Here is a 15309-nt window from a genome sequence, read left to right as displayed (position 1 = left end):
TCACTTTGTCAAAAGTGGCCTACTACGACAAAAAAAAACGGCCTACTAGGGATACCAGATCTCTAATGTAAAATATTTTGGGGCGACAACCCTTGTAAGAAATGGGAAGAAAAAAAATTTTTTTTTTGGTAAGACCAGATAAAAAATGAACGAGTCAACACATTGCGACTACAGCAGGCATATCAGCGCCAAAGGAAGGAGTGGGTCAGGATCGGCAGACGCCCCAAGCGGTCCAGCGATTTGCTCCTCCGCGATCCTATCCAGCGGATTTGGATGCGCATGAGCGGCGGTCAGCAGGCGCTGATGTCTTTCCCAACAAAACCCTTTCAAACTTCTATAATAGACCTGAAATATACCATTCAAGATTAACACAAGTTCCCATTGGTTTTTGTACTTTCAATTATTTAAATTTATTTGCTTGCACTTACAAAAAAAATCCGACCACTAAACAAACGATTTGCTTACCTAAAATAATAGAGAGACTACACAAGTGTGCGGCAAACAGGGGGCGGGATTTTGTTGGGGGCTCTCATTGCAAAGGAGTCTCAGTTTCGAGGCTACAATATCGGTTGCTTCAGTAAAAATATATAACTATATGTATATACAAAGTTTGTGGACTTCTTGTGCCTCCATTACAATGTGTATTGAGTGTGTTGTGTGTGGGTGGGTGGATGGGGGGAATATGGAATGAGGATTGGATGGGGGATGCAGGATGCAGAATGGGTTATAATTCCAAATGCTAAGCTAAGCCTAAGTCTTGGTTGCTATAAAACCTAGAGGTTAACAAATTTCCTTGTCATTGCCATTTAGTTTTGTTTCGTTGGAGATTGGATGATTGAGTAGTTGCAGTTGGTTGGTTGGTTGGTTGGTTGGTTGGTTGGTTGGTTGGTTGGTTGCTGAAGTTGGCCATTTGGGCGTCTGGCAAGCGGAAGGCACCTCGTCATCCTCGGCTTGTAGCTCCTGCCGCCATTTGTTGAGTAGATATCCCCGCCTCGATTGGTTTTGTCTATAAAGCTAGTTTTTGGTTTCGTTATTCGCACTGCTCCGGTTCTCCTTGTTCTCATCCTTGTCGACCAGCTGCTGCTCTGTCCTCGCCACGTGATCCTGCTGGTTCTGCTCGGTCAGAGTGTGTGCAGCTGCAGTGGCTCCGCTATCAATCGCGTCATTGTGCCAATGCCAATTGCGATCCCGATGTTCCCGATGCTCCCGATGGTCCTCCATCCGTCTAGCCTCTTCTCGGGCCGACCTGCTGGACGTCGGCGGCGACGACTGAGTGGCCCTGTCCATCTTGCGCTCCAGCTTCAGGTCGATCTCCACGTCCGAGTCCAGTTCGGTCTCGGAGAAGGATAACGAGTTGCCGGCACGCGTCACTTGGATGCGCCGTCGATCCTGTGCGAAAATAGATTGATAGGAAGTTGATGTGTTAGTCGAACTATTTGGAATCCAATAATTTGTCCTTATATTATTGTCTTACAAATTAGAGCTGCTTACAATCAACCAGTTTAACTGTAAAATATTAAATTATAATTTAATGACCAATTTTGCAGAAAAAAATTAATAAAGCAATGCCAATAAAAGGCTGATGCCTTTTTGAAAACTTTTTGGCCAAGTACTTACTCCCTTCATATTTAGATAAAATACTTAATAAAATTTTCCATATTTTGCATTACGATCTCTATTTCCTAAATGGCTTTATGAATTTCCTTTCTATTTTGACTAAAGCGATGCCAATAATTTTAAATTAAATTTCAAAAATTGATTAAATAAAATGCTTACAGAACTTTTTTGCTGTTGTGATCTTGATTTTTTTGCTTTGTGATCTTGAATGTCCTTAAACCAGCAGAGGGAAGTTGGAATATTTTTTTTTAGATATCATTGCGAACAAAAATCAAATTTTAATACTGGCTACATTTTCTTCTTAGCACATAATTAATTTTATTACAACGAAAAATCATACTAGTATGTATATATTACAAATCAAACAGAGCCCGTCGTTGCCGTCGACACTCCGAATCGTGGGACACCTACCGTGTTGAGCGTCGTTGGCTCCGAGTTGTAGCCATCACAGTCTTCGTCCTCGCTGAAGAGCTCCGCCGTATTGACAGCGTACGTCTCCGGCAGCCGGCACACGATCTGCGCCAGATCGATGAACGTGTACTCGCTGAGGGAGGCGTGGTTGCCCCGCTTGGGTGGCTCCTTGTTGAACCACTGGTTGAACCGGCCCAGCCGACCCGCCTTGGCCATGTTCTCGAAGTAGTTCTTCCCGAACACGTAGCCCACGTCCCGGATCTCGTCGAAGCTGCCGAAGGCCAGGGTCTTGTACTTGTCGATCGGCGGTCGGATGTACTCGCAGTAGTCGGAGTTCTTAACTTCCTGCAAGGAGAAACGGGTATCGCATTAGTCCTTATAACTAACTCTGTGTTTATTAAAACAAATATTATAACAATAATGCTTAAGCAGACCACTTTTAAACATGTATGTACATATGCTGACTTGAAAATCATTGAAATAGCCTACCTAAAGCGAGTGTAAGCTTTTCGTTTAGTTTGGTTTATAATGAAAAGCGCGAATTCTTTAGTACCAAGAAACTCATTACGAAATACTTTGTTTATTTAGTAGCGAAAGAATTATTACGAAATGATTTATTTATTTTGATTTATGAAGAGCAACATTACGAAATATCTCGTTTATTTTTATTTATAAAAAACGCGAATTCTTTAGAATTTAGCAGTCAGACTTTTGAAACCTTTCGAAATCAACAGCGTCATATGTCAATAAAAAAATAAATACAAGCCAGGGGCTGGCCATAGGGATCTCTACAATAGGGGTCTCGAGAGCTCACCTCCAGCTGGCGAACACAGGAAACATAGGCGAGACGGGACTGGATATCCGGCAGGTCGGGCACCTTCACGGGCGATGTGAACGGGTTCCACTTCTTGTAGAGCAGCCACCAACCGCTGAGGTCGTCGCCGTAGTTGGTCAGATCGGTGTCGTCCTGGGATCCCACATCGATGGCGATTATGTGAGCAGCCCCCAGATTGTGCATCACATCGGCTAAATGGTGACCAGGGAAATGGAGTGGCGAGCATGCGTGTGGTGTTTTTTTTTTTTGGGTGGTCCAAGTGGATGCAATGCAAATGTTTGATTAGTTGTTGTTATTGGTTTATACCCTTTTGAAACATTAATTTTTTAAGTCCCGTTTATAGCTGTTAATCTGGGAATGTACTTTTCGTTAACTTTTCAAAATAGTGATTAATAAAAAATCGGTATATTCAAATGACATTAAAATTAAATAAAAGACGCAGATATAAACGGTTTTAAAGTTTTTGCTTTCTTTCCCCCAGCATCTCAGTCCAATTTTATACTTTACGATTACGTATACATATGTATGTATGTACATATATTGTATTTAATAAATAGTTTTTCGCGAATTCTTCAGCTCTGGATTGTCAAGCCAAAGATAATTTAATTCAAAAATTAACTACTTTAGTAGAGAATCTGGAATTTGAGGCAAATGAATCGGACTGAAAGAAATGCTAGGGGATTTAGGACTCTCGTGGAATTCGATTCCCAAAACTGGAGCGAACGCAGGGTTGGCGGCGCAGAGCGTTGGAACGGGAATTGCAGGTCTGGGTTGTTGGATCGTGGGCAGTCGGAGTGGATGCTATTTTTACCTGGCACGTTGTTCGTGTAGCAGCCATCGAGCAGCAGGTGGCCGTCACGGTAATCACAAAATGGCGGGAAGACTCCCGCAATTGACATGCTGGCGCGGCAGTACCGCCACAGGTGGCCTTTTTTTTTGTTTTGCACCATTATCAAATCACAGTTGGGACAAACAACAACAGCACAAAATTGTGGATTGCATTGTATAAGTGGGTGTTGATGGCACGGACACGAATACGGACACGTGAGTTTGTGTTTGTTTATTCAATTGTTGTGTGTGTGTGAGAGAGAGGTCATATGTTTCAAAGATAAAGAGAGAGAGAGAGAAATAGACACACTTTTATCCACGAAATAACGGTATACTTCAGTGCTACAACTACAAATGATATCGGGTTTATTATACGCATACAACAAAATGTCCAAGAACAACAACGGGGAAATAATCAAACTAAAAAGCAACTCAAAAATACCATCAAAAACTAAAATAAATAGAGGATAAACCAAAGAAACTTTGTGCACTCAATCTTAGGTGTAGGTGTAAGTTTGTAAATGTGTGAGTAGTGTGTGCGTGGTCATGTGAGTGGGACTGAGACAGAGGGTGTAAACAAATGCGCTTTTTACCGTTAGAAATGCAGGCCACGCAAACTATTGACAACATTGCCAGCCCGAAAAAACTCTCAAACTTTTATACATCTATAAAAGAATATATGAACAAGAACAACAAATATAACAGCATCTCAAGGATTTTTGGAAACGGAGCAAAGGTCAACAAACGGAGCGGAATGGAACGGGAAACGAGGAAATCGGTACGCAGGCAAGCATGATCGAACAAGAGGAATTTCCAACACTCTGCGCGCTCTCTGTGCCGAAAAACTCAGTTCTAGATTGGAAATTGAAAGTGAGATTTTGGATTAACGCTCGGGGTTAAGTACTTTTTTTTTTTTTTTTGTTTTGTTAAATTGTATTCTAATTGCTAGTTGCTAAGTGCTAGTTGCTAATTACCTGGCAGATTATTCACATAGCCGCCATCCAGCAAGAGGTGCCCATCTTTAGGATCGCACAACGGCGGCATGTAACCACTGAGCGACATGGAGGAGCGTACGTAACGCCACAGAGATCCTGGTATTATATATCAATCAACGACAGACACATGCCAGTAATGATAAGTCGGTGGATATGTGTATTTTTTGGGTGTGTTTTTGTGTGTTTTGGGGGAGGAGAAGAGAAAAATAAGAGAGATTGAGAGAAAAAAGCTTTGGGCAATCTTTTCTTTTTTTTGGCGAGGATTTTGAGGAATGGAATGGATAATATTGGTATGGGGAGCACCAATGGAATGGGTTTTAATGGGAGCAGCAATGTGGGGTTATTTAAACTGGGAGCAACAGGTTTAGTCTCTAGCAAAAAGCACAAGATCCGTTTTTTCGACTTTTGGCACAAGCTTTTCAAACAACAACAATAGCAACAACAATGAGATTGATTTTGTTTCGAAAACTTTTGAATTCAAACATAACGGCATAATCGATTGGCAGCGCAACGCCGATAACTAGTCGATATCAAGGCAGAAAGTAACAGTTGGTAGTGTAAAAATGCCTCTAAAAAATTGCGGGCCATGGAATGAGGCTGTGTGTGTGGGTGTGTGCGAGCTTGTGTGGGTGTCTCATTGTCTGGGGGTTTTTATTTTTGGGTACACTCAGTTCTAAGGCTACCAAAGATACAAAAGGATCAGACACCACAAAACCATACAAAAGCAAATCGGAAGGAACTAAAAGAGGATTAATAAAAGTTCTAGAAACTATAATTGATAAGTTTATCGAACGAAACCAAAAGTTATCGCAGAAAGCAGTCCAAATTTTAAAGACAGTATTAAAGAGCACACAAAACAATTTTATTTTAAATGCAGTTGATATCGATTAGCCCTACAAAATTAAAAAAAAGTATATGTTTAATAAAAATTACGAATTAAGACATAGTTTAGACTTTTCTAATTATCCAAAAAACTACACTTTATCATTGCAACATTGCCAATTTTACAAAATTTATATTATCAAATTAATTTTATAAATTAGTCTAAGTAAAATTAATGTTAATTTCACTTTATTACATTAACTGATTTTTTAAGCACTAATATATCACCAAATACCGAATTTAATTAAATAAAAATCTAGGCTTTTAGCAAATCGAAAACTCTTTTAATCGATACCCACTGCACCAAATACAAAATGACAGAGACAGACACATACAAAGCGAGAGAGGGAGAGAGAGAGAAGGCAAATGCGAAGCGCGATTGACTCACCATTAGTATGAATGCGATGGCAACTGGCGGTAATATCGGTGGTGAGGGTGAAGTAGGGTATCCACAGGTCCTCGATGCTCACGTCCCCGAAAGTGTCGTGGATCGTCTTGTTGAACTCTCGTCCAGAAAACATCGATGTGATCGGGTAGGTGAGGTCCAGCAGTTGTAGGAACCATTTTGTCATTTTCTAATAAATTGATCAATTTAACAAAAAGGGGTGTTTTGAATTAATTGTAGAAAATAATATTGATTTAGGAAATCAAGAATTTTTTTAAAACAATTCAAGTTTAAAAATTTAACTTAAATCAAAAATAAGTACATAATTGTCTTATTCTTATTCTTAAAGTATTCTCATTATGATGGAATTCTTGGTATTAAAGATAAGCCCGAAAAAAGGCCACGTATAACATATACAATGGTGGTCAAAAGTATTTGTCCAATTTACAAGCATATCTTCAATGGATTTGGGTAAATACTTTCGACTACCCCTGTATGTACATACATATGTATGCTAATTGTGATTCAGACCCACCTTTGACCACTCGCGCGCCTTTTGCGTAACCGTGGTGATATTACGCTCCGAGCACCACAGCGCTCCCATCAGGGCGCCGATGCTCACGCCGCCCACCATGTCGATGGGTATGCCCGCCTCCTGGATGGCCTTCAGCATGCCAATGTGGGCGGCTCCGCGCGCCCCACCGCCGCCCAGCACAAGGCCAATCGAGTTGCCCGTAAGCCAGCGGGCCAAACGCGAGAAGTCGGAATGCATGTTCGGCTCGGACAGCAAGACGCGACTGTAGAGATCATTCTGCAAGGTAAGACATCAATTCAAATATAAGCATTACAATATTATACATTTAAATATGAGCTATAAAACATGACACTGATCTATGCATTAGATAAAATTATCCTATCTCGACAATTGTATCATTCATGAGCCTTTAAGAGGTGACAATAAATGCCTAATCTCCATGGCTGTCACACTAATCATTCGTTTATTGCTTCAATGTTGGTTTGATATGGAATAATAACATTTCACAAGTTTATGATTTCTGGTGAAACATTTGATAATGGGCTATTTGTCTACGAAATCAGGTTGCTTTATCTTTATTACGAGGTGCTACGGAAGCTTAGCGGATGTCAATGAGCCCTAGTTAACCGATAAACATTAATAGCTATGTTTACGTTCTGTGCAACTGCCTATTGTTCAAATATTTTTACAAAGCGTGTACCATAAATAAGGGTATAACTAAAGGAATAGTTCTGGGAAATTCTGATAGTTAGGGGATTGATCGATGATTAAAATTTAAGTTTGGACATGGCACATAAACAACTAAAAAAATAATGACCAATAATTACATATACTTCAAGATATTAGCTAACCAAATCTTTGTGTCGTTATAAAATAACTACCTAACTAACTAACTACTGCTTTAAATACATTGTTTATTTTTTAAGGCAAATAAATGGTAGTTTGCTCTGTTACAAGATGAATCATAAAAGATTATTAGCCTTAATGATTACATCTCACTCACAATGCGGTATTGACTTTTGCGCGTAAAGATGCGCTTGACGCACAGCACATGGTGGTGCTTGGTCACCCAGGGCCGGGCATTTAGCCAACTCAGCGTGTTGGCCGGCTTGGCATTGGTGGTCTCCGGATAGAGCAGGACCAGCTCCTTCTGCGTTCGCATCGCCAGCCGGTCGATCTCGCGCTCGAACTTCCCGACCAGATGGGTGCGATCGCCGAGGCCCACGATCAGGATGACGTCCGCCTGCCGCATGCATCGGTGTGTCCACGGGCTCAGCGAGCTGTCGCACTGGTAGAGCGTGATGATGTTGCGGTCCTCCTGCTGCGCCAGCCACGACGTCAGCCGGTACTCGTTGGCCGCCTCGAAGATGTTCGGACCCAGCTGCTTGCGCACCACATCGGAGGTCAAACGCAGGACGGGTCCTAATCGAAAAACCGGGAAGGAAAGCATTAGAATTGTCTGATATACGTGAGTCACAAAGGCAGCAATGTAAAACTTTACCGGACTTATCCATCGTGTTCTGAATAAATCTTAGCGGAAAAAATATAAAATATTCTATAAGCTGAAATCTGACTCTGTTCTTATTACATTTTCCTATTCCCATAGAGTAAATAAATGAATAAATGAGTTACAAATTTAAATAAAAGAGCACTATAGGGCTGTTAAATAAACGCAAAAGAATAAATTAAAATCAAATGAGTCAAATCATGATTGCAATTGTTGAAGAGTATGTAAAAATAAAGAAAGTTGAGAATGGTTTTGATACTAATTTATGAACTTAATTATGAACTTTCTCCTCAGTTTTCCATCGAAAGTAACTTGTGTTTATATCCCAAACCAAAAGTGTTACTAGCTATCCACTTAAATCTGTTGTTTTTAGAATCAATTATAAGCTACCACCAATAGTTATAGGCGCACGGATGGAAGAGCTGACTGGATCTATACGAACCTATGGCACAGAGCGAGTGGTAGAGCTCGTAGGTGAAGGTCGTCAGCGGCACCTCGTCGGTGATGGGCACCAGGGCCACCGTAGAGTACTTGTGCGTGACGGGATTGGCCTCGACGGGCGCGCCCGGCGCCCCGCTGCCCGAGCGCGTCTGCATCGAGCCGAGGAAGCGGTGGCTGAGGAAGCTGATCAGCTTGGTCACCACGATGGGGTAGCGCAGCTTGATGGCATTGAACAGGCCCTCGGGCAGCTTGGCCAGCTCCGAGTCGCGCACAGCCATCACCGTCGTGGTGCGCGACGTTTCCGTGATCATTTCGACGATGCCCACGAGATCCCCCTTGCCGTATTCGCCGACGATCTCCTTCTTGCCGCCCGGATGCGTGATCACCGACCGCATGCGTCCGCTCAGCACGATGTATGTGCTGTCGCTGCTCTCGTCCTGGCGATAGACAGCCCTGCCCGACTCCAGAAAGATCCAGTCCAGGGCGTAGTCACACTGCCTCACCAGCGGCGACAGGCGGCGCACAACCCCATTGCCCAGATCCAAAACGATGCGGGGTCGCTGTCGCATTATCCTGACAGGAAGAGGCAATGATATAGTATTTATATGGTATAAAGGTGACCCCAACTCACTGGTAGATGGCCGCGCGACGGATGAAGGCTATCCTGCTGTTGTTCCTCGATCGAATGGTGTACGCACTGGCCTCGCCCGTCAGCATGGCCAGGCCGCCAACGATCTCGCCGGGATGCACAAAGTGGATGAGCATGTCGCTCTTGTCCGGCTTGGCTCGCGTGGCATCCTGGTTGCTCTGGTAGACGGCCAGGGTGCCGGTCATCACGAACCACACGCACACATCGTCCGCATTGCCCTCCGTGATGAGGGTGACGTTCGGCTCCAGCTCGCGCACCTCCACAAAGGGTTCAATGATGTGCGCATCCTTCTCGGGCAGACCCAGCTCCTTGCGCAGGCTATCCACCGCCGACGACTGCACCAGTCGCATGTCTATCGAGGGAGCTGCCCCCGGGACGTGACTGTGATGGGACTGGGCCCCGTCGGGCGTCACCTGGGTGATGGAACCGCGACGCGTCGACAGATTGCCCACCGAGTGCTGCTGCTGGTGGAACAGGTCCGCATTGGGTGCATCGCCGTGCACCTCGGTGAACAGATTGCTCGCGCCCGGAACACTGCCAGTGTCCGGATTGGGATTCGGATCGGACAGCGTGTGCTCCTCGCGCGAGTGTCGCGATGGCGATGGCGGTGGCCGGGTCACGGTCACTGAAACACCCGCTCCCGATCCGGATACCGAGCCGGGCATCGAGGCGGCAGACTGCATCAGATTCAGCTGGGTGACCACCGTGGGGGGACCATTGGGCGGTTGGCGGGAGGATTGCGAGCACTGCGAGTTCATCGGCCCACCGATCGTCGAGATGCTCTTGTACCGCATGTGATTTTGCACCAGTTCGGCATTCAGGCCGAGGTAGTTGCGCAGGGCGGTGAAGAGGACACGCTGCAGCCGGATCATGATCACCTGGATGACGCGGATCATCACGTCCGGATTGTCCTGGAACACCTCATCGAAGGCCTGCAAGCAAAGTAAACGGAACTTGGGGTAAAGAGGGTACACTAAAAAGGGTAAAGGGTAAAACCATTAGACCACAAAACCACTAGATTAAAAACCTGCAATAGAAAGCCAACTTTTGGGAAAGTTTCATGCAGATAGCTTTTAAACTGAGGCACTAGTTTGCGTAGAAACGGACGGACAGACTGACATGGCTAGACCGACTGCTTTAGTGATGCTGATCAAGAATATATATACTTTAAATAATATCCTCTGCAAGGATATACAAAAAAAATATAACATTAAAAAATAAAAAAAAAAAAATAAAAAAAATTCAAGCAAAATCAAAAATACATCCAATATTGCCTTTCTGTATACAGTTACAAGCATTAATTATCTCCTGAATTAATTAATTATCTCCTGAAGCATTACACTTCGTGATTAGCACACTAAACAATTAGTGTATTTTGTACTTTAAGCGTTAGGAAGGAACAGAAAATCAAATAAATAAAGTTGTCACACCGTTGATTAATATATAAACCCCAAAGAGTAAACCCACCTGCATGGGCAGCCGAATGACCACCGACTTCTCAATGGCCTTGGCGGTGACCGTCTTGTAGTAGCTGGGATTCCCCGACAGCACATCGATGAAGCTGAGCAGCGACGTCACCGACTCGCCCTTGCGCACCGTCTTCAGGGACAGGGTGCTGCCGTCGGCATTCGAGATGTACACGTTGATCATGCCCGACTGGACGATGTAGACACTGTCGTCCGGGTCGGTGATCTTGAACAGATAGTCGCCGGCCATCAGCTCCAGCAGTTGGGTGTGCTTGCAGAGGCGCAGGAAGACGGGTTTCTCGAAGTGCCCGAAGATGCGGATGCTCTGGAGCATGTAGAGGGCATCGGGCGGCACTCTGTCGCTGCCCTCGATGGTCTCCTCCAGATACTCCGCCGGCGGCTCCACGGTGCGCATCTCCAGCGGCATATTGTCCCGCCGCAGCTGCAGTATCCTGCGGGCAAATCGCATCACAGCCCGGCGCTTGTAGCCCTTACCACTGCTGTACATTTGGCCGCTGACGTTCTTCATCTTGCGCAGCATGCGCCGTCCGTAGAAGAGCATCTTGTCCCGCTTCCGGAATCGCAGGCCCCGCAGATCCCCGCCAGACGAGGAGGTCACTGCGCTGAGGGAGCGGGCAATCTCGTCGCGCAGCCGCAGACGCGCCAGCCGCTTGAAGTACATAAACCAGGCGAGGAACAGCATGGCCAGCACGCCCAACGCGCAGTACATGTACATCTGCAAGGGAATTGGCCATATTAGCAAAGAAATTAGCAAATGTATGGATTCCGAAAATGGTTATTCCGCTTCATCGTTCTTGAACTTCCTATTGCTACACAGTACTAAAAAGGGTTTTTGATAGGACCGCATCATTGACATTTGATAAATCGCCAATGGTTCTGATAGTGTCACCGATTATTCACAGGTATTCTATTAAAGACGAGTACATATGTATGTATTTTCACGGAACTTTCATAGGGAACAAGTTGACAAAAAATTTACTTTTTTATGGCCTTGAGACTCCGTACTTATAATCTAATTGAATAGAATATTTTAGTTTTTATTATGATATTTGCTTATAAGTGATTTTGTGAATGGTGTCCAATGCGGTTTGAAAGAAAAATAACTATGTAGGTGTAGCAGCTATAGATTGCATATGGTTTACTGTGCTATTTTTCACTAAATCAATTATGCAGAACAAACACTTGTAGTTTCCCAAATGCTAATTTTTAACTAGTACTCACGCCTCTATTGAACTTTCAGCCAAATTGACCTTTTCAGGTGAATAGGAAAGCTCTTAAAGTATAGCAAATAAATCAAATTTATTTCTAATAGTTTTGGAATATACATATATACATTGAATGAATTGTTTGATTACAACTTTTATTTTTTCGACTCCTAAGTTGAGCGTATGAAATGGCAGGACTCAAAACGTTTCAATTATAAATCAAATTTAATTTTCATATGGGTTTTCTGTGATTTTCTCACTCTACTCTCTGAGACACTTGATAAATTATTCAGCACAAACGAAGACACTTGTAATTTCTCAAAATTCTATTTCCAGCAAGTGTCACGCCCGCATTATCAAGTGCATCAGCTGTGTTTTGTTGTTGGTTTCTCTTATATATGCACATTGTTGTTGTCTAATAGCTTTTGTTGTTGCTATCGCAATTTTTATTGCGTTCAGGCACTTTGACATTGAAACGACGACGTGACGTCGCTGCACTTGTTTTGTTTTGTTTTTTTTTTTATTGTTTGCGGTTCTGCGAGTTGTTCTTGTGTACCGTTGTTGTTGTTGTTGTTGTTGTTGTTAGTGTTGTTGTTGTTGCTGTTGTGACAGTAGTTTCTCGAGTGGTTTGTTGTTGCTCGCCATTTGTTATTGTCTGCAGTTTCCGCATTGTACTCACTCATTTGATATTACACGTTAACAAAAAAAACCGCCCGATATTTACATAAATATTTAAATATCAATTGAATTTTTTGTAGGTTAGCCGGGGTTATATTAAAGATTATTTTTAAAACTGGGCTCGAATCATACTGGTGGCCAATACATTTTTATATATTGTTTATCCCGAATAAATATATTTGAATAACAAATGGTATTGAAATATATATTAATGTTTTCCCTATGTAATGGCACATCAATTTCTTCCTGTGTAGCTACTGTTACTTTTATACGCCTCGCATTAATTGTTTGTTTACAGTTTATTTTTACAACAGGTTTGCAAAATGTACAAGAAAAAATGCAATAAATTCCAATTGACTCAGACGGTCTAATTAGAAACCGATGGCACACACGCCGATATGTATCCACTTGGATTTGCTTTGGATCTGATCGGACAAACATACACATGGCAACATGATAACGATAAAATTCGCGCAGTCACAAGGCGGCCAAATTGATTTGGCCCCAAGGGGTTAATTGAATTATTGGAAACTGATTTGGGACGCACCCCTCAGCCCACAATTGCACGTGCTTCTGATTAGCAACCGGTTACAGTTATCAGCATTTGCGGCTTAGTTTATTTTTTTTTTTTTGGGGTCGGCAGGCCCGTCACTATCAATATTATTGGCCGTGTGGCGTTATCATGTGGCTACCGTAGTCAGAGGCTTTTTTTCTTGCTTTTCTTTTTGGTTTTATGTAAGGCCACAAAACAATTCCGTTTTGAAGGCGACAAATCAAAACACGGAAGTTCCCCAAAAAAAAAAGAGGTTAAACTTATCGCATTTTCTTTTCCTGGCTCTTATCATTTAGCTGGGACCTCAACCAATTGCAGCTGATTAGAATCCTGCAATCCACACCAACCACCAATAAGAAAAATATTCGAATTCCACAACTGGTTTCGATTTTTTCAAAAGAAATTCATGTTAAAAATATAAATTAGGGTTAGATATAATGATTTACAACAATTGAATATGACAACAAAAATAGCAAATTAGCTGCTATTAAAAATTATACATGTAATTAGGTGACTTCTAGTCGACAAAGTAGTGACTTTAAATTGTTGTACCATATTATTATAAAATTTCCATAAAGATAACGCTACCCACATCCACATACAAAAATATATTCCAGTCCCGATACAATTTAATATCACCAGGTGTTTACCTTAAATACTCAAGTGGGTTTTCAAAAAGTTTGTTACCTTATTTTAGCCGTTAAGACTTGCTTTATCTGTCGTTCAGGGATTTTTTATCAGGGTTCCTAATCTTTATAGATGTTAATCACAAAAATAAAGCTGCTTTCTTTATAAAAATGTTGAATTATATAAAAATAATGAATTGTTGGGTGAACTTGAAATATTTATATTGGGATTTAGACTAGAAGATGTTTTACAACATGTTTAAATCAAGATATTATACCTGGCGAGCTAATAAATGAATTTGGTCAAAGTTAATTTAAATTTATATCTTTAGTTTGGCCACGAACACAGCTCCCACAGCTGTTATCCTGCATAAAATCCACTTCACTTTTTGATCCACTTTCCATTTGGCTTCCCGCTTTCCCGCTCTTTATGCCCAAACCCCTAACAGCTGTAATCCTTCCCTTTTAAGCCTGAACACAAGCCCCAACAGCTGTAATACTCCCTCACATTCACTATTTATTCCAAACTTTCCAGCTGCTATCCTTTGCGGCCTCTCGTTCTGACACACACTCTCCAAACGCAATTGACTCATTCGCAGCTACGAACCAAACCGAAAGACAAAGAAGGGGTGAAGTGCACTTACCGTTGCTGTGATCTGCGTGGAAACGTACTGGCACCACGCGTCCGAGAAGAGAGTATTGTAGCCGCCGTTGGCGCTGGCGCGCAGCATTTCCAGGACATCCATTGCGCTTTTTATTAAACAGCCAGTTTTCCAACGACTCTCTTCACCCTCGTTAACCTTTTCGATTTGTTGTTGCCGACTGGTAATTTTGTTGTTCTAGCTTATGCCCTGTTTATTTGGTAAATACGCCAGTGTGAAGAGGGGGCGGGGCGGGGGGGAAAAAATCACAGCCCTTTGTTGTTGCCGTGTCGTGCTGCCTCCGTCGTTCTTACTAAATGTCGAGCTCGCTCACGCTTACAAACACCCCCGCCCCACGTTTGTCTTGGTTTTTGTGCAATTATTGTAATGCACGCACCACACACACACAAACACACACCTCACACACGCAGAGAGCACAGTTTTTTATTCCGATTTAATCTCTTGTTGTTTTTGCAGTTACTCGTAACCAAAGCAATTTGTTGTTTTTATTGGTGGTTCCTTGCGGAAATCTTTCGTTTTCTTTATGTGTTGTTGTTGCTTTGTATCCCTCTCTCTCTTTCTATCTGGTCGTGGGCGGAGGCGGGGGGTGGTTGGCTGGTTTGGGTGGGGGCGTGGCAACGTGCAACGGCAGCTTCTTTAATTTAGGGATCCGAAATAGACGAGCATTTTGCTATGTAACTTAACTACAAACTAATAAAATCAAATGCACTCTAGAATTTTTGTTATTGGTTCTAATAACTAAGGATGTGAAAACGTCGATGGTAACATCGATTCCGGATTTTAATAAAGATCGAAAAACATCGATAGGCCGAAAGTCGATTGTTCTACAGCTGACGCACAAAGCCCAACAGTGTGACCAGATTTCGTTGTGTGCGGATTAATGCGCGGTTCAGTTAAATTCAAAAAGTAAAATTTTAGATTAACTAAATTGAGTTAATTCCTATGCCAAACTTGCAATACACTAACAGTTTTTACCCACTTCTTTAAAATCATTATAATTGCAAGGAAATATC

At 42.6% G+C, this 15309-nt stretch overlaps 1 protein-coding gene across 2 annotated transcripts; it reads right to left on the bottom strand.

Annotated features, from left to right (window-relative positions):
• Nucleotides 1-381: 381 nt before the first annotated feature.
• LOC128260907 (neuropathy target esterase sws) lies at nucleotides 382-15055 on the bottom strand. 2 transcript variants are annotated; one of them, XM_052994241.1, is made up of 11 exons: nucleotides 14279-15055; nucleotides 10553-11287; nucleotides 9068-10017; nucleotides 8438-9009; nucleotides 7492-7910; nucleotides 6489-6764; nucleotides 5957-6143; nucleotides 4666-4782; nucleotides 2843-3054; nucleotides 2029-2373; nucleotides 382-1389 (listed from the first exon to the last, which is right to left on the bottom strand). In XM_052994241.1, the coding sequence occupies exons 1-11, from the start codon at nucleotides 14378-14380 to the stop codon at nucleotides 1015-1017; spliced, it is 4290 nt and encodes a 1429-aa protein (XP_052850201.1). In that variant the 5' UTR covers nucleotides 14381-15055; the 3' UTR covers nucleotides 382-1014. The 2 variants fall into 2 exon arrangements, with proteins under 2 accessions (XP_052850201.1, XP_052850202.1); XM_052994242.1 differs by lacking the exon at nucleotides 4666-4782 and adding an exon at nucleotides 3675-3791.
• Between the last annotated feature and the right edge of the window lie 254 nt (nucleotides 15056-15309).

The sequence above is a fragment of the Drosophila gunungcola genome (assembly GCF_025200985.1).
Source record: "Drosophila gunungcola strain Sukarami chromosome X unlocalized genomic scaffold, Dgunungcola_SK_2 000043F, whole genome shotgun sequence".
Classification (NCBI taxonomy): domain Eukaryota; kingdom Metazoa; phylum Arthropoda; class Insecta; order Diptera; family Drosophilidae; genus Drosophila; species Drosophila gunungcola.
The sequence above is the reverse complement of the archived record's forward strand: the minus strand, read 5'-3'. Positions and strand labels throughout refer to the sequence as shown.